Source organism: Populus nigra, chromosome 7 (genome assembly GCF_951802175.1).
Source record: "Populus nigra chromosome 7, ddPopNigr1.1, whole genome shotgun sequence".
Taxonomy (NCBI): domain Eukaryota; kingdom Viridiplantae; phylum Streptophyta; class Magnoliopsida; order Malpighiales; family Salicaceae; genus Populus; species Populus nigra.
Window position 1 is genome coordinate 595,916 of NC_084858.1, and position 19,764 is coordinate 615,679.

Consider the following 19,764-nt stretch of genomic DNA (forward strand, 5'->3'; position numbering starts at 1 on the left):
GCAAATATATTTTGGTGGTCGCGCGCCTGCTCGATCGTTGGCTTCAAATCCCAAATGTTATATGTAGTTTAATTTCTAATTTGCATTTGAAGGTTTTTTGATTGCAAATTACTCAAGCTGCTTATTATAAAGTTAAGAATATAATAAATATCGACCACCAATCATCATCTGCTATTTCATTTACATATGAATATTCTTTGTTTAAAAAATAAAAAAAGTTTTCAAGTTCAAATCTCACCGATAATGTTCGTACATAAGCAAAAACTAAAATTCTAGCTTTGAATTATTGTTATATATATTATTCTTTGATTAGTTTTCATACACTAAAACTAATTAATTACGTCTATTAATTCTAATAAAATTTCGAGTTCATGAATCAAAAGGATGAATTTTTATGTTGAATAAAAAATAGTTAGTTAATAGGTTGAATATCAGGTTTTTACTGCGTCGACAAGTTTTTTCCTTTTACCTAAAATTCAGGTATTAAACACAATGGATGAAAGATTGAATTGCATGAGGAGGGAGACCCAAAAGCTTTTGTAAGCTTCTTCCTCTCTCTCTCTCTCTCTTCTTTGGGATCATGAGGCATTAAGCATGCGCTCTCTCTTTTTACAGAGACAAGAGTCTTTATGGGATCACGTAAATGGACTGCCCTTCCATTTCATCTCTCTCTCTCTCTCTCTCAGTACTATTCTTTTAATCATTATTGCTTTTGTCTTTTTTTTTTAATTGGTATTCTTTTTTTTTTTTAATTGTTCCATTTTATTTCGTGTAAAAGTCAAAGTTTTACGAATACTAAATTAAGCTTACAATTCAAGAATGTATAAAAGGAAAACAACAACAATAAAATACGAAAGTCAACAATAAGTAATAAATTATTTAAAACATTATTTATGGTTTTTTTTTTATGAAGGAACAATAATGATTGGACAGAGAAAGCAATATATATTTTAAAAAGAAATGGGAGGGAAAATCAAAGGGTTGACTGCCCTAAAGAGTTAATGCTTTACCCTTTATTTATTTCTCTTTAAACGTGGCCGTCGATTGGGAGGGAAACCTAAAGAGAGAATTATAAATAAAATGGATGAGAGTAATGGAAAGAAATAATGTCATTTATGAAGGAAATTATTAGAGAGCAAATGGTAAGGTTTTTTTAAAAAAAATATTTTTTTTTATTTGAAAATATATTAAAATAACTTTTAATATTAACACATTAAAATTAATCTCATGCCCAAACGCCAAGAAAAGCAACCTAGCTAGCTAGATTAATTAAAAAAGCTTCAACCATTCACATTAGAGACCCTCTCGAGATCGAGAAACATCATGCATGGATTTTACAGGCTTGATTCTTTATGTTAGAACAAGCCCAAAAAAGATTAAAGAAAAGAAGACGATATATCGAGGAATATTCATGCAATAAAATAAAGCTATAGCGAGCCAATGAAAATATAACAATTAATATAAGGAATATACAAAACTATAATAAAGGTAATCGATCCAAGGCAAAATGCTTTAATTTGTCCTAGCTTCTTTATTTTTTTATATTCCAACCAAAATTTACAAGGTGGGTGTGGGCAAATTTATTAAACAGATCAATTTGTTTCTTGATTTGGGCCGGGTATAAAAAAAAATCAATTCAAAGCTGACTTGAACTAACCCGGTTAAAATCCGGTTTAATTTTACAAAAAATTAATGACTTAAACTCATTTTAAAAATTTTAAATAAAAATCATATTATTTTAATTAATTAACATGATTTTTATACCAAATTATGAATCAAGTAATTGGGTTTATTAATTTTGTTTGTTGGAACATAAGATAGAAGGGGATATTTATGGATTGTGTAAAAGTAAAAGCATATGATCTTTTTTTCTTTCTTGTTGGTTCCTTGCTTTGAATCTCATGCCACACCTTGGATCGAGAATGTTATGTTGTTGTGCCCTAATTAATACGTGGCCTTTAAGCCTAAGTCAAGACAAAAACAAAAAGTTGTGGGAATATTCCCAACGGCTAGTCTTTGCCCTTTACCCTTTGTTCTTTTAAAAGAAATTAAAAGAATAAAACAAACAAAAAATAAATTGTAGATTCTGTTGTATATATTATAATGCGAGGGTCCAAAAAGCAGAAAGCAACATTTCCTGCCTGCCCTATGCCTAAATTAAAACATTACCAATGTGAAAATGTACATACGCTACCAAATAAAAAAAACATCAAGGGCGGATTATTTCCTCTTAATTTGGTCTTTATTGGTTCTCAAGGGTGTTTTTTTATTTTTTTTTTATTTTTTGTAGTCAACATTTAAAATAACAAATTGAATGGGACCCGGTATTTATTATGGTCCCTCGTGTTTTTTTTTTTTTGTATGCATTTCACCACCATACATAGCTCTTAAATGTTTAGGATAATTCATTGCATTTACACCCCTACTCGATGCGTAATTTGGCCCACAAGGACACCCTACTTAGCCTATACCCTCTCTTGTTTTTATCATGTTAATTTTTTCGAACCACACAAGTCTTTATATACAATAAATATGGGGTCAATTTGGAAAAACAAAATTGAAAAATATATATGAAGTTATTCCAAATTCGGGTTAATCAAGTTAATCTTGGTAGACTCAAGATTTTTTTCAGTTTTTTTTATTGATTTAACTTTGATATTTTTTCTACATCATTTTTTATTTTAATATTTTTCATCCCGGTCTCATTATGTGTAGTAGGTTAGTTAAATTAATTTAAGTTGACTTGGGTTTTTTTGTTTGATATTTTTTTAAAAAAAATTTAGTTTCATTTTTTGACATTAGATTATTGAATTTTGAGATTTATGATTTTTTTTTCTACAGAGTTATCCTGATATCATATTTCAATTCGCATGTTAATTAAACTATCTAGGATTGATTCAAGTTATCATGACCTAGATATGCATTTCTTTTCTTTTAAGAAAAAGAGCTTACATGGGGGTGGGGGGGGGGGTTATATGCAAGTGGAGATTCTTGTAGAAAATGTTTAAAAAGAAAATGATACAGGTTAATCATTTAAACAACATGAGTGCAAGATGAGGTAGAATGATAGCTTGGCAGCTTCGAATCCTAACAGTGTGAGAAAAGAAATTGCTTTCTACATATGCCTTGAACATTTCAAGCTCAAGCTAGCTAAAAACAGCTTGAAGAAATGTTCTTCTTTTTGGGAGAATGAAAACGATCGTCAACAATTCACACATATGTTTCAGAACATGAGAGAGAGAGAGAAAGTGTGGAGACATGAGTGTGAAGTTAGCAAGAATTAATGATGCCTATTGTTATGTGGTGGTCACTCTTGCAATATTTCATATTCCTGAATCTAGAACAAATTAAGAGACAATATAGATTGTTTGTTAATAATGTTATTAAACTCGGTCTGATTTATGATCTAGTTTAAAATATGAATTATAGATTAATGAGGGAATTAATTTAGGTCAATTCAAAATGATATTTTTTTAAAATTTTTTTAAAAAATTAAAACAACATTATTTTTAATTTTTTAAAGGCAAATCCAGTTTTGACATGCTCAATTAGATTATAGGTTGATTCGCTGCATAAAATTAAAACAATTTTGATTTAATTTAAAAAAAAATCCGACTCATACTAATAATCGGTACTTCAATAAATTATCGAGCTGATCTGTAAAGTTAGGAGGATTGCTGGGTAATTGTCAAACAAAGGATAAAAAGGTTTCATAACATAAGCAACTCCTTTTATCAATCAAAACATAGGATCACAACTAAGTCCTGTTGTTATCTCATGCATAAAGTAACCCTAAATCAATATAATAATGGCTAGTCGTGCTGTCTAGTTGGTAGCTTGCCCTAAGCTAGCCAAAGCAAAACCAGAAAATGAGATTTACATAGTTTCATTTTCATTTGAAAATGGAGAATGATTGGCATCTTTAAGGAAAGCTTTGTTTCCTAAGACAAGGCACCAATAAAATTAGAAAGGGGAAGAAAAAAAGTTGGTATCTAAAAGTAATATGTAAGGGGATATCTTTTTGATTAATTTTAGGGTAACCCTACGCTAGCTAGCTGGGTAGCAAGTCGACCATAGTAATAAATTTCCTTTCATTAATTAACTAATAAATATCTAAGAGAAGGCAGTACTCTTTATTAGTTAAAAATATTAACAAATCCTCTTTACAATATGACTGTGTAAAAATAATTAATAATTAATAAATTTCTATTTAAAATTGTATGGATGCTTGTTCTGCCTTTTCCCAACTAAGCAACGAATTGCTTTAGTCGCACATTGTGAGAAAAATAGCCCTACACTCAAATTATTCATGTTCCTCGTTTTCTTGCAAGGCAAGGGAAATATATTGTGCATGGCAATATATATATATATATATATATTAATTATCAAGCTTTATTTTCATACGAGAAATATGTAATTAACCCAAATGCTTATGTTTTTCTATTCGAAGACATGACAAGAGAGTATTTTTAAGCCAATTTACACATACATCGAACTAACAAAATTACTTTTTTAAAATACACATTATTCATATTGATATAATTATAGATTTTCATATATATATATATATATATATATATATATATATATATATATATATATATATATATATATATATATATATATATAAAGATCGCGTTACGAAGAACAAAAGGCAGCAAAAGCATCAAGGAAATTAGTTAATTTATGCTAATGCCTATCGAATGGTTATATCAACATGAAGGAAGTCATTTATACAATCAATGCTCCCATCGATGAGACTGCGACTTGGTTTGAAGCAGGCAAATCATCATACATTTTTGGACCCATCTTATTATTACTGACCCCATATATATATATATATATATATATATATATATATAGACACACACTCATAAAATATCAAAGGTTAGTAGGTGGAATAGGTGGGCCCGATGGGGAAAAAGGATAAATAATATGGAGAGCATTTAATTAATAAATAAATAATTTTCTTGTGGCATATATATACTAATTTAATATACTTAATATCGAACCATTCAACACGATTATATCTATATATTGAAAATAAAGGTTGGAGAAAGAAAGAGGAAATAGGGTTAGATAGATAGATAGAGCAAATCGACATTCTAAAGGTTTTGTTGGATAAGATATGAAAGGTATATTCATATATATGGGAAAGCTATGTCTTTGCTTACATTTAATTAATCAACAATTGACAATGATTAGTAGCTTTTTTATTAAATAAAATAAGATAACAAGATTCTGACGACTGATGGATTTGATGTTGTGCATGAAGTACCTAATTAATATTATATCATTGTTTTTTTTTTCTTTTTACTCTAGAATTAGTTGGAAAAGACAATATAATTTATTTATTTATCTACAATAAGTTAATGACAGGAAATTGGCATGAGATTTAAATTGGGTCATTAATTTTTATTTTTTTATATAAGGGATTCATTTATTGATTTGTAATTACTAAAAAGTAAAATTGTAAAAACATTTTAATTTGCATCCGGCCGCCTGCGCACACTCAACAATTTTAGTGCTTGATTTTATTTTATTTTCCGAGTAAAACTCGTCATGATTCATGAAGATAAATTAAGAAATGGCTTACAAAAACATATTTAATTTGATGTTTTTTTTCCCTCAAGTAAAAATAATAATATTTAGAATAGTTGATAAAATGGTCCACGCCCATCATAAGATCCCTGGCCCCAAAAAACAAGTATATATTACCTTAGAATAAAAAGAAAAAAAAAAGATGATATATACCCACGATTCGATCTGCATGATTGAGCCACCAAAAAAAGCTTGGCCAAATCGTCAAGCTTTTTGACATTACATTTATAGAAGGCAAGTTCTAAGCCACGGTTTTTTTTTTTTTTTTTTGAGTTTATATATATAAAGAGAGAGGATATATAGATCCTTAAATTGTTTTTTTTTTTTCATATTACTTTTTTTAAAAAAAAATATATATCCTTATTAATTCTTATATCAAGACACCGATTGTGTTGGGATAATATTTGAAGATATCCTTATTAACTTGATGGATGGAGACAAAAAGAAAATCTTAGAAAAGATATAATTTTTGAATAAATTTGAATTTTTTTTTATCTTTTCGAAATATTCCCTCTATCATCTTTATTATCATCATGTATCTTTTATTTTGACACAGTTTACGGTCGATTAGAATTACACACGTTACTTACTAACTTATCTATAAATTACTAAAGCTTGGAAAGGCTGAAGAGAGGGAGGGTCTGAAAGCAGTACAGAGAATTTGGGCTGGCAGTGATGGAGATTGATGGATATGCGTGTTCCTCCCTCTGAAAGCAAGAAATTTTGGCTCTGAACATCTTGAAAACTGTGATCAAGGTTCTGTCATCACCACCATTTAATTCTTGTGGACCCTTTACCATAATTAACCATCCTCTCCCCCCTCTCCCAGTTTCAGTGCATGATTTGCAAGGATTAATGGTTTTTTGAACTGTTGTAACTTTGTTTTGTAAAAAAAAATATATTAAAATAATTTATTTTTAATTTTTAAAAATTAATTTTGATATCAACGTATCAATACAATCTCAAAACATCAAAAAAATTTAACTTAAAACAAAAAAAACAAAACAAAATTATTTTTTTAAAAATCACTTTTAAAATATAGAAACAAACAGAATAAATATTTTAGTTATAAAATTCGGTGTAATTCAAATTAAATGGACTTAATTGAATCGAAAGTTAATTATATGCTAAGCAAGATATTTTGAAAATGAAAAAGTAACTCTCTATTTGTAAAACAATAATTCATATATCTACTAGGAAAATGATGGTAGAATAAAAAAAAAGTTGAAAAGGATAAAGTAATAGTAACAGTGGTCATGAGGAATTACAAGAAGAAGGGAAGGGACAACAAAGATGAGAACAAAAAAACTAAAGAGGGATAAAGGCCTCTAAATGTGGTGTGGGTTGTAGAATAAAGGCAGGGATAATGAAGAATAAAGTGATTTGGATAATCACATTTAATAAAGGTGGGGCTAAATTTTTTATTTTTTTTTCTCTCTAGTGTAAAATGTGGAAAGGGAAGCGATATATATTATTACATCAAAATTACAAGAATTAATTATATAGTAAAGTATTTTTTTTTCTCTTTTTTTTTTCTTAAGCCCAAAGTTCCATTCAATCGTGACCTCTAAACCTAGCTAGCTTTGCATCTTGCTTTTGACAATTCCTTGTGGGGAGCAATTTACCATTCGAAATATATAGCTAGAAACATAAAAGGTATATTACAAGCTTGATTTACTTTCATTTTCGTTGTAGCTCTGGGAAATTAATCCACCGGATTGTGTTTAGTTAATATTTTAATAGGGTATGTAGAAAATATATAAACATGTTTAGTTAAAAAAAACAAAAATAAAAACACAAAAGAAATATATTTTTATGATGATTTTAATGTGAGTTTCTGTCAATTTTAAAAACCAGGAAATATTCCCTCAAATAGTGAATCAGAAATTACATGTAAATATCCAAGGTGATCTCACAATTTAAATACCTAGCTATTAAATTAAATATAGAGCCTGATTATTATTTTTTTCTCTTATATATATGTTAAAGGGTCTCTTGTCGAATATTTTATAGTAATCTGCCTTGGAAAAGGGTTTCGTCACTATATTATCGGGTTAATTTATAAGTTGTTGAGTTAATTCAAGTTAATTATTTTTTTTAAAATAATATTATTTTAATTTTTTAAAAAAAATCTTTAGAGTTAACTTGAAAGGAATTGAATAAGTTTGCTCAGTCAACAGGAATATCATGGATCAATTAACTTGATTATCAGTTTAACTTAATTAAAACCTAGGCAAGTTAAGTTTTAGATGAGAAGTGTTCTAAATCAACCTACTAATCAGGCCGTGTTTAACAACTCGCTATTATACTACTTCATTAAACAATATTTTGTGTTTTTTCCTTCTCTATTTTCGATCAAATTAACAAAATTGCTTGCGAAGATAAATGATTGGTGTAATTGATGCCATGGTCTGGAATATAAACCATTCACATGGGTTGCATGACACTGTATATAGTTCAAATTAATGGGACAGTCGCTGCATTAAGGCACTATAGCCAGCTAGTGAGATTATAAATTAATATGAGCATCATTTTTGAATCACAGATCGACTTGGTCAGACCCCAGGCCCTCTTCGACGGCTCATCATCATCAAATTAACCTATCAAGATATGGCAGGCGGGGTCTTCTTGCTAGCAAGCTAGGCGCCATATAACCATGGCTCCAAGCAGAATTGATGGGATTATAAGCCTCTTAACTCATTAATTTTGAGTTCTAGAGGGAGGGAGAGATTTAGGGTCCAATTTCTTTTCGAAGAACATTTCTTTTCATAATTCTTTTTGTGGTTCTCTCTCATTTGTCCTCTCCACTCTCTGACACACTGCTCTCTACATGGCGTAAACCCTTGATGCCTGATAGTGCAAGCAAAGCAAAGGAAGCACCCCCACCTTCTTCTTCTTCTTTTTTAATGCCCTTCACTAAGACACACTGTCTTCCTCTTTGTCAGTAAAAAAACTGCTTTTCTCTCTCTCCTCTCTCTTCTTTTTGGCCCTCAACGCTTCTATAAGCTCCTTGTTTAGTGCTTGCTTCCCCAGCAAAACCCACCTCCTCTCAAACTCTCTCCCGTCTCCCTTCTCTCTCTTATCTCTTCTCCTTCACCGCCCATTTGTTACACTCTTTTTTCTCTTCAAATCCTCCCCCCTCTTAGCCAAAACCTTCTTGTTATCTCTTACAACCATTGCGGAAAGTGTTTAAGCTCGGCGTCATCAAATTAGACGAGTTCATTGTTGATGGTATATATCTTGTCTTCCTATTCTTTAAGCCACTTCTTTCTTTCTTTCTTTCTTTCTATCCATTTCTAGAGCTAGGTTCCCAACTAGCTAGCTCCCATGCTCCATCGTTTTCTTACTTGTAATTTTATATATATAGGGTCTAGTGTCTGAGGGTTGACTCTCTCTTCCCCTCCCCCCCGATCTCTCCGACTCTCTTTCAAGAAATGGAAATGTCTGGAGAGACAAAGTGGTTCTTTTGATCATACATATTGGTATTGACAGCTCCTGAGTCTACATCGCTACTGAGTCTCCTGCTTCTTTCCTTTTCTTCTAAGTTGACCGTTGAAGTAAGAATTAAGATGGGTGTTCATGAAGGTCTAGGTAGTTGCTGAAACTTTTTTGCTTTAATTGAGTTTTTTTTATCAAAAGATTGACCACCCTTGTCTGTCTTCATCATATAGCAACTCTCTTTCTTTCTGCTACTCGATCACCTTAAGCTAGCAAAGTCCAAAGCTCCTGTGATTTCTAAGATTAGGTCTTTTGTTTTTTGCTTTTGTCTCCTTTTAGTTTTCGAGGGGGTAGAAGAGTTTCTAAGATCGATAATTAAATATGGTGTCAAGTGTTCAAAGCTAGGTTCTATAGTCTCCAAGTGTGTTGTGTTGCTTCAAGAAAAGTAGACCATTGCCATTATTAAAAAGGAAAAGGCCTGGGATTTTAAGAAAACAGCCCACTTTTTTAATTCTAATCATTAAGCCTCTTAATTGTGCTTCCTGTCTGGTTCTTTCTCTTTTGGTCTCCAAACAAACAAACAAGAAACAAGTAAAATATTTGTCCAAAAAGTGGAGAGGAAGGAAATGGAACTTTCAAGTCATGAGGCGGGGATCCCCATCCCACTGAACAGTACATTTGGGGGGGCTCATGGGCATGGACATGGCCACTTGATCCATCATGATCATCCTGCAGTGCCCCACAACCACAACAATATCATCTCTTCCACAGCACCACAAATCCCCAGCTCCAACAATGGCACTTCCATAACAACAGCAAGTATAGACGACAATCATGTGCCTTACAAGAAAATGGTTAGGTACAGGGAATGCCTCAAGAACCATGCAGCTTCCATGGGAGGGAATGCCACTGATGGGTGTGGTGAGTTCATGCCCAGTGGTGAAGAGGGTAGCATAGAAGCTCTCACTTGCTCAGCCTGCAATTGTCACAGAAACTTCCACAGGAAAGAAATTGAAGGTGAACACACCTCATGTACCGGAGATCATTGCTACCATAACAGCCCACATTTCAACAGGCTTGGAAGGAAAGTTATTTTAGGTCACCACAAGAGCATTCTAGCCCCTGAGGCTTTAGGCTACCCTACAGCTACTGGTACTCTTATACCCTCAAGAGCATCAGCACCCCACCACCCGATGATAATGTCCTACAACATGGGGTCTCTTCCTTCAGAATCTGATGAGCAGGAAGATGGAGGTGGGGTACTGATGGCCAGGCCTGCACAGCTGATGAAGAAAAGGTTTAGGACAAAGTTCTCACAGGAACAGAAGGAGAAAATGCTCGACTTTGCAGAGAAAGTTGGGTGGAAGCTACAAAAGCAAGAAGAAACAGTGGTGCAGCAGTTCTGCCAGGAGATTGGTGTCAAGAGAAGAGTACTCAAGGTTTGGATGCACAACAACAAGCACAGTCTTGCTAAAAAGAACCCTTCCACCACCACAACCACTTCAAACAGTTAAGAAGATTAATTAACCCAGCACATTATCATCTCTCTATCTCTCTCTTAAGTAGCCAGATTTGGTTTAACCCTACTTGTCAGTGAAAAGTAATTACTCTACTACTGCTACTTTTTTACACTATCTTTTTTCCCTTTTTTTCTTTCGGACCTGTTTCTAGTATTTAGGAAAATTGGGGTTTAATTAATCATTGGAGATCTCAGTCTTCGGGTGGTGTTTTTGTCCATCAATCCATTTTTAGTACATAGAAGTGGATTGATTATGCAATGCTTGAGTTTAAATTAGTACTCATCATCTATTAAATGATATATATTAATTCATCATAATTAATTAATCCATTATATACTCCATACTTTAATTATGGTACTATTAATTATAATACAACCATAACATAATTATGCATCAATTAATTCGCATCCATATTTTATAATATATCGGACGTGCGTATTCCAATTAATTACTTGGCATGTTGAGCATATCATCCATATATATTGCACATAATCTGGTGTTAATTAGATTTATTCAAGATTTTTGTAACTATATATTTGTTAACTTAAGATTGGTTAATTAAACGGGTATCTCAGTTGGTATACAGGTTATAATATATAGTTTCTCATTTAATTTAATATAACCCTAAATGAGAGTAAATGGCCATTAATTTCAATCTCAAATATTAGCAATAGCAATAGCAGTAAGAGAAGGAAGATCTAGAGAGAGCGAATTCAGGGTTGGATTAGTAATATTTTTATATAATTATTAATCTCAGGCTGATTTAATAAATTGATGTTAAAAATCTAAATAAATTTTTAATTAAATAGTATGATGAAATCTAATGATCTAGTTGAGTTTTTAATAACTTGATTAACTCTCGACTCGACTCGGCTAGGTAAACTATATCCTTTCGAATGATTTAAGGAATCCAGATCTCTTTCCTAATCGAGGGCATGAAAACTATAATCCTAAATCAATTCATGTAATCGGAGGAGGACTCTGTCTGGCATGTTTCAATAAGTAGGTATTGATGGTTAAAAGAGCAGCTGCCCACCATCAACATTAATATCTGCATGGTTTCACATGCATCACTTTGTGTCATTAATTCTGTTTTGTTTTTTCGACTTGACTTGTGTCGTTAATTGAAACACATGAATCAAACCAAAGCCATCCACGGCCTATATTTCAAGTTTTAGGCTCCGCCCCTGTTGGTGGTTAAACCTTGAGATTTTCCATTTGAGTTTTAGGTCAAGTAACCCATCTCAAGATTGTTCTCACACGAGGCTTGGGTTATAAATCAAACAAGTTAATCTGGATTATCCCAAGTTAACCTAATTTTTTTCTTTAAAAAAAAATCAAGCAACATCATTTTGAAAAGAAAAACAAAATTAATTGGATTTGACCGGTTAATCAAGTCACAGATTGATTTGACCGGTTAAACTCCTAGTTGCTTTTTTAAGACTCGGCCTGGGCTAAGAAAAAAAGAAACCATGTCCTGAGTTGACCTGTTAGGCTTAACCAAGTTTAAGTTTAATACTAGTGGTTGAAATGCATCTCTCTCAGTTTTCTACACAAATAATAAAATTGTACAACATTAGTGTAGGAATATAAAATAAAATAAAAAAACAACTTTACATTCTTCTCAATTGGCATCCCTAGATGCAGATTCATTATGCAGTGGAAATATCAACATAGATCACCTATATATATTTCTCTGTCTTCTGAAATGATATTTTAGCAGAAATGATAGTGTGTGTGTTTGTGGATATGGTATTGTAAATAGTTAAGGTAGTGTTTGATTACTATTTTGAAATAAAAAATAAAAATTGAAGAACTTGTTCGGTTGAAGATAACATAAAAATAAAGAAAATTTTGAAGTGATTTTTCGTGACAAAACACTAAAAATAATATATATTATTATATCTTATATATTCTACCAAACATAATTTCATTTTCATTTCTTGTTCTATTTTATTTTCCTTATCTTTATTTTTTCCGATTCAACTTTAGAAGAAGCCTGGTTTAACAGCCATGTGGGTAACAATTGAAAATGAGAATGAAACCCAAAAATAATAATTAAAAAAAAAAAAAAAACGAAGTCATCCTCGTTAAAGAGTCCCCATGATCTTCTGGGCCAGTATTTAATATTATTGAGGAAATATTTTATGAGATGACATCCCCGTTGACCTACTCTAATAAAAACTTGTGTGAAACTCTGGTGAAAAGTGCTGGGACGTCTGGCCAATCTACCACCCATACATTGCTAGCTGTTTGAATGGATTATGTTCACAAGAATCGGGCCCACAAATCAAGATTCCTGGAAGGGAAATATAAAAATAACGCCAACTTCTTGAAGAATAATATATAAATTTTTAAAACAACATGGCTTGTTCGCCACTGAGATATATTTTCCACGACAATCCAATCAATCAGGAAAGCATACTTCATTTCATGTATATGAGAATATTTGTGTGCGTTTGTGTATACCGTAAATGCATAAGCATGGCAGTTTTCACTTCACACTTGGTTAAAATTAAAACGACAGCGAAAACAAAATAAATCTGCTATCCAAGTACCAAAAAACCAATGTCTCGTCACTTCTATCCCCAGAAAAAGCAAAAGCTAACCAGGCATACACAGGATGCCAAGAGATACATGCAGCAGACAGGTAGCAGATGTGATTGAAGTTGAATATGCTGCTGAAAAGCAGTTCTATTATGACCTGCACTGTTAAAAATAATGGTGCTCGTGACTTGGAAGTTACTGTGTACAGAGAATGGTCGCAGAAAAGAAAATAGCACATCATTCTTTAATCTCTTCTAACATTTGAGCAAACGTGAAAAGCTTTGATCTAAAAATGCATTTCAATGGGTTCTTACAGAACATTGAGGCAATGCAGACTGTCTACAAGAAGAAAAAAGACAAACAACAAAGAAAGAACCTAAATAAATAAATAAAAAGCAAAAATATACAAAATGAAAAAAAGAAAACCCAAAACTTTTCTCGTATATGTATTACGATACAGCTTCATTCTACAACATGCAATGACTTGAATATACAACTCAAAGCCACGCCTTGGTATATCCAACTTTATCTCTAAGCAGCACTGTGAACTGCATTGAGGGTGCTTAATGGAAAAAACTGACCAGCTTGATGTGCCCATGTTCACCATGGCCCTGCCATCTATTGTCAGCTCTTGGTTAGGTGCATGTTTTCCATGATTTGGCAGTTGACCTGTCCACAGTATCGAATGTTGTCTGAGCACCTGACTTCACAAAAATGGAAGTTTTGAGGGTAAATTGTCCTGTTTAGCTATTTAACACGAGCCTAGCTCTGCCGGGATTAAGATGCGATTCTGACATTCTCCAACCCTAAGAGAAAAAAAGAAAAAAGAAAGCATGCATGTCAACATGAGTATCATAACCATATCAGACATCAAGCATCAATGTCCAGAACACCCAATCACATTGTGGAATTTGATTTCATTCTTGGGTTCATTTGCAACAGAGCAGAGATGTTCAAAGATGGCACTAGCTCGGGCTAAAAACCGAAATGCTTTCCAATAGCAACCCCTGGGCAATGTTGCACCAAAAGGCAATTTTGGGTGTTTTCAAACACCAAGTTTGAGTTAGTTAATATTAATATTTCTAGAAGCCTGATGTTGTATAGTTGGGCACTTGAACCACTGATTGTACATCAATTTAAAAGGGGACGTCAACCGATCTCATCTCTTCTACTTCTTAAAAGAACTGCAATTGTAAATGTGATCTAGTTGCCAAACATTCTACTGTATACAAGTACATGTCTAGTCTTCCTATTTGTTGGCACTTAAAATATTTCTCAAGAAAGGAAATCATCACAAAAGCCAACAATCTGTAAAGCCAGCAAGTGCAGTGCACGGCACATCTAAGATCTTTCCCTTTCTACAGTGAACAGTTGTTTGCTAGCAGATATAATGGTCATAAACAAGATCAATCGACTTCTACTTACTTGTTCTGCAGCTTTACTTTTGAAAGGAGCATACAAGGTGGAGACCATCTTGCACGACTCAGCAATATGAGACTCAAGATCAGCAGCTGAGAGGATAAAGTTTGAATGACCAGATTCCTGCTGCTTGCTGGGTGAAGAGCAATTGTTGTTTGATGAATGTATGAAATGCACAAGCACATGGGCCTGTAGTACAAATAATGTGTATAAATAGGCAAATTCTTTCTTCCTAATGTAACAAGTATAGAATTCAAAGCGGTCAAATATCTCTCACGTGGAATGCTGCTTTTACTATATCATCCGGCTTTGCTTGATCCTTGAGCAATGCATACACTTTATCCTTTGATGGATTATAAGTCACTATATATCTCTCTCTCTGTCATCGTTCAGTGACACACATTCAACAGATGTAAGAATTATAAATGGGCAATCAATGCAAAAGAAGTACTTGATCCATAGTGGTAAAGATAGATTAACCACACTCAAATATGCTTCCTATCAGATAGGGGCATTACCTCGAAGAGAGGCTCGATGGCAAGATATGCTCTTGGATCTTGAAACGCATCTTTAAACCTTGGTCCTGCCAAACAGTGGGAACAAACCTCATATAAAATCAGGGACAGATGAATCATGTACGTGTGATTGTATGCCTGTATGCTTGCAAGAGAAACAATCCTAATTTTATAAGCATACCTAGAGAGATAGACCTATCTTTCAACCATGGAAAATTGAATATATTTTCCTTCACATTCCCCTCGTGCAATGAGGGAACTTGCCCTGCAGATGAATATAAAACACAATGTGCATGAGAAAAAACAAAATCCTGCTTAACCAAGGAACTCAACTTAATTTAGTAAATATCATGCAGCCACCAGATTGAAGAAATAAATACAATAATCTTGTTTCATGCAGAGCACAAATAACCTGTCTTAAGAAAAGACTCCACAGCCACACTGAATCTGGCCCCGTTCAAGGTGTGCAAAACTACAGATTTAACCTATAAAAAAGCACATGATGGCAGTCATGACAATTAACTCAACTTCCATTATCACATAAAAAGAAAATTAGAAGTGTGCCAATATAACACCAATGCTCTCTCTTCATAATCATACCTCTTGGTAAGAGCTGAGGACGTACCCACATGAAAGTAATGCAAATGTGGTAACCAGGGATGGATTTCTTTTTGAGATCATTATGCTCAGCCCAGTTCCCAGCTTCAAAAGGCACAAGTTCCCATAAATTAACATCCAAGCGAGACAAATACTTGCATGGTTCATTTGTTATACAAAGACGATATTCTATATGAACTTCAAAGCATCCAAATTGCAATACCTATTCAATACTTTTTAAGTAATTGCATTAAAGCAGTTGATAAAAACAATGCAATGCCGTCATACAAAAATCAATTTACAAATACTGTTTTGGCAATCCTTATTATGTTAATAAAACTGATCCAATATTGTGGCGTTTTTTTTCAGAGATTCGCAATTGGTTAAAAATTGATTTATAAATCAGAGTCTCTGCACTTCATAAATTTGAGTAGGATTTGAATACCATACCAAATCAGCCACGTTGCCAACACATTCTCCCTTGGCAGTGACATCCCCTATGTTTTCTCCTTTGGCAAAGGCTTTGTAAATTGGTGTACGAGTGGATGTTGACGTTACAGCAGCAACATTCTGTAAGAAGTAATGAAGAATATGAAACTGTAGAACCAATTCAAACATGTATACATTTTGCAAACAAGTGACTATCAAACCTTTGCCACATTAGCAGCACAAGCCAAAGGAAGAAAAAGGTGTGGGACTGCTGCAGTTGCCAACTCCACCGCAGCACCCAATTCCATGAGAAGGTCCCCCGCAAATCGCAACTATAATGCATTGTTAAGTCAGCTACCACCCTGTAAGAACTGCCTGTGCAATTAACTGAAAATTGAGCAACTGTACCTGTTTTAGATCATAATCAAATTTCTTTCCTTGTCGGGCATAAAGCATTTTTCCAACACGACCGGCACCATCCTGCAAATATTAGATAACATGATGAATTTACACCCACAATTTATATGCTACCTTGGTATAAAGGCTTGTTTGGTTTATGATCGCACGGATAGTGCAAAAATCCATAAAGCGGAAACCCAACTGATTTGTGTATAAGGCTTTTTTGTGACTAAGACACACAAACACAACATGTTTGTATATTTTTGTAAATGGGTGGATGGATGCATGCTTGCATGTGGGACTTGAGACTCAAGAACAATGTGAGCACTTAAGACATTTTCTTTTGCAATTGCTTCTGGATGCAAGAGAAAATCTTTTAGATGGTAGCTGCATGAAACTCTAGAAAGTAATTGAACCAGAAGCATAACTATTTATGCAGATGTGGGGCTTGATACACGCCCCATCCTTGTACTTGATCAATTTGATTAGTTGAGTTCCTCGAATAAAAATTTTGTGCATAAGTCACACTATGTTTTATTCCTTTTACAATCAGGACATTCCATTTGAGACATCGCAAGTAGGTGATGAATGACACAGTAAATGTGTGAAATCTGCCATTGTAACCAAGTTTGACCTGATAGAGTCCCTAACAAAAAACAATTACATGAGAAAACTAAAAAAATCAAATTTTTTTAACTCGATCACAAAAACATGATTTAATTAAAAAATTAAACCTAAATCTAATTAGAATGTAAAAAAAAAAAAAAAAAAAACCTGCTTTTTTTTCTACAACTGGATTCTCTCTCTCTGCAATATCTACAATAACCTCAAATCACTGATCTTTCTCTTTGTGTCTCTCCTTAATCCATAGATTACCCTATCCCTTCCATGAAAAAAACAAAGAATCCCTAAATCATTACGAACACCTAATCAATCCAAGAAACACCACGTCCTTTCTTTAACTCCCCACCACCCACTCTGCCGCTGCCGACTTGGCACTCCCAATGTTGGCACCCTATACATGATCTCTCTCTTGCCTCACCAAGTCCTTCTCTAATCCCATCTGGTGTTGATGTTGATGTTGAGATTTAGCTTCTGGTTTCAGTGATTCTTTCAGTTTTTTTATTGTCTCTGGATTTTGTTGTTTGATCAGGTGGGACCTATTTTAGCTTTATTTGGAAAATCAATCACATGGGCTTATAGTGATAGTATCAGCTGTGTAGATTTCGACGCAGGAAAGGGGACTTTAATCTTGTAGTTTCTAAATTCAATTTGAAGATGACTTCTACACTTTGACAGCTTGCTTAGGTTTTAATCTTACGATGATAAGATTAGTAACATGAGCTTATAGTGATAATATTAGTTGCAACTTCTCGTCCTTAATTTGTTTTTCTTTAATCCCATGCCCTATCAAGCACTACTACAATTACTACATCTTTGAAGAATGTAGTAGTGGAAAGCCACTGTCTACCACTCATTTACAATTCCTGTGGATGAAGCAATTCTACAAGGTAAATCTAGGCTTGGCATGCATTGTCGGCCATTCATGCACCTTAGAAATTGCTGCTTGGCAAGATAATTGAGCATTTTAAAATTGTTTTGAAAATCATGAGTCTGTGCATAGGCCCCCATCAAACATCAAAATTCAAAAAGACATCTTTATGAATAAGTCCATTTTATTAAGAAACAATAAGGCGCAATTGGCAATCCCCGTTACTATTAAGGCATACAACCAGTTAGTCTGCCACAACAAATCTCTAATCGCAACTAAAAGCAAGTGTCAAAATTATAAATTTAGTGTGTGAAACCTTGTCATACATAACTAATAAATGACAAACAAAAAAACAAAAGCAAAATGACATAAAAAAACTTGCTTTTTGCGAAATGTATAACTATAACCCTTACCTTGAGAATCCAATTGATAGCGACAGCCCCAGGAATAGCTTGGCTCTTAGAGACTCCAACTGAATTCAAAAGGGTTTTCGTTGTGAAAACTCCCATCGCTCCGCCAAAGAAATGCTGCAATAAAAGCAGAACAAAAAAGTAGTTAAGTATATTGCCCCTCCCCCTAAAAGCCAAGCCAGCCCTAACCCCAGCCTCGAAACAAACGCACGCATACCTTCAAAGCTCTCCAAGTCATGTATGGCACATAGGATGGAATAACACTATCAGGAAAACCTTCAGGGACTACATAGGATCTAATGAATCCCATCAATTCCTGCACCATTAAATCACTTCATGATAAAAATCCACAATTTCTTTAACAATAATAAATAATTCATCAAATAAAATCCAGAAACCTCAACGGGAGCTTGCGGAGTCTGCAATCCAACGGCGCGAATAGAATTCTTCTTGAACCGTCCAGAGGCGTCTCTCTCGGCGACATACTTCCATCTCCGGCCATCAATTTCCTCACAACAAATCAATCTCAATGTGGAACCGAGAAATTCGTCTTCTAGAAGAGCCGATTGAGAGAGTGTGGGTGGATTGGCAGGAGGAGAAGGAGAAGAAGCCAAGTTAGCGCTTATACGCAGCGTTTCACGGACAAGACGACGCGCTTCTTGTGAGGAAGTGGTAGACGTGGTTAGGCTTTGCGCAGTGTGATTCGGCGATTGCTTCATTTTGATCGGAGGCATTGAAGATATGGTGTCGTTTTGTGTTGTGGGGGCGTGGAGATGGGAAGCGGGTGGGATTTATTGAGAGGAGAGGGCTTTGGAATTAACGGGAAAAGGAGAGAGGAAACGGGTGCCATTTAACATAGGCAGGTGGCCTGTCCCTACACGGAAGAAGATTACAATTGGCAACCACCAAGGGGAAAACTGAAGTTCGTGTTCGGGATTGTCGTGAAGTTACTGTTAGAAAATATCGGTTCTTTCTTAAAATATTTTTTTATTTTAAAAGTACATAAAAATATTTATAAAAAATAATATTAACATATTAAAACATTGAAAAACACACACAAAATAATAATTTTAAGTAAAAAAATCATTAAATATAGTTTTAACTCCAAAAACAAAGTTTCCTACTTTTCAAGAGTAAGATGGCTATAAAGTATTAAATTTATTTTTTTTATGATTTTGATATATTAATATTAAAAATTTAAAAAAAATATTTAAATATATATTTAAATAAAAAATATTCTTAAAATATAATATTTATTAAGTTTTAGTGGTGCAGCGCAACCGTGTTTTGATTTAATTATATATTTAAAAGTATTTGGTTAATTAATAATTTTATATATATATCCTACTAAAAATTATTTTTTAAAATTTTAATTAAGAAAATACTATAATTTATAA

General features: G+C 33.4%; 2 protein-coding genes across 2 annotated transcripts; one reads left to right on the forward strand and one right to left on the reverse strand.

The window, feature by feature from the left end:
• The first annotated feature begins 8,158 nt into the window (after positions 1-8,158).
• LOC133698633 (zinc-finger homeodomain protein 4) lies at positions 8,159-10,876 on the forward strand. The gene has a single exon (XM_062121626.1). The coding sequence runs from the start codon at positions 9,666-9,668 to the stop codon at positions 10,551-10,553; it is 888 nt and encodes a 295-aa protein (XP_061977610.1). The 5' UTR covers positions 8,159-9,665; the 3' UTR covers positions 10,554-10,876.
• Positions 10,877-13,366: 2,490 nt separating this feature from the next.
• LOC133700032 (protein root UVB sensitive 6) lies at positions 13,367-19,243 on the reverse strand. The gene is made up of 13 exons (XM_062123596.1): positions 18,766-19,243; positions 18,585-18,683; positions 18,371-18,484; positions 16,475-16,546; positions 16,288-16,398; positions 16,088-16,207; positions 15,641-15,742; positions 15,453-15,525; positions 15,222-15,305; positions 15,044-15,108; positions 14,803-14,904; positions 14,532-14,714; positions 13,367-13,912 (listed from the first exon to the last, which is right to left on the reverse strand). Exons 1-13 carry the CDS (start codon positions 19,099-19,101, stop codon positions 13,850-13,852), a joined length of 1,524 nt encoding a protein of 507 aa, XP_061979580.1. The 5' UTR covers positions 19,102-19,243; the 3' UTR covers positions 13,367-13,849.
• Positions 19,244-19,764: the final 521 nt, after the last annotated feature.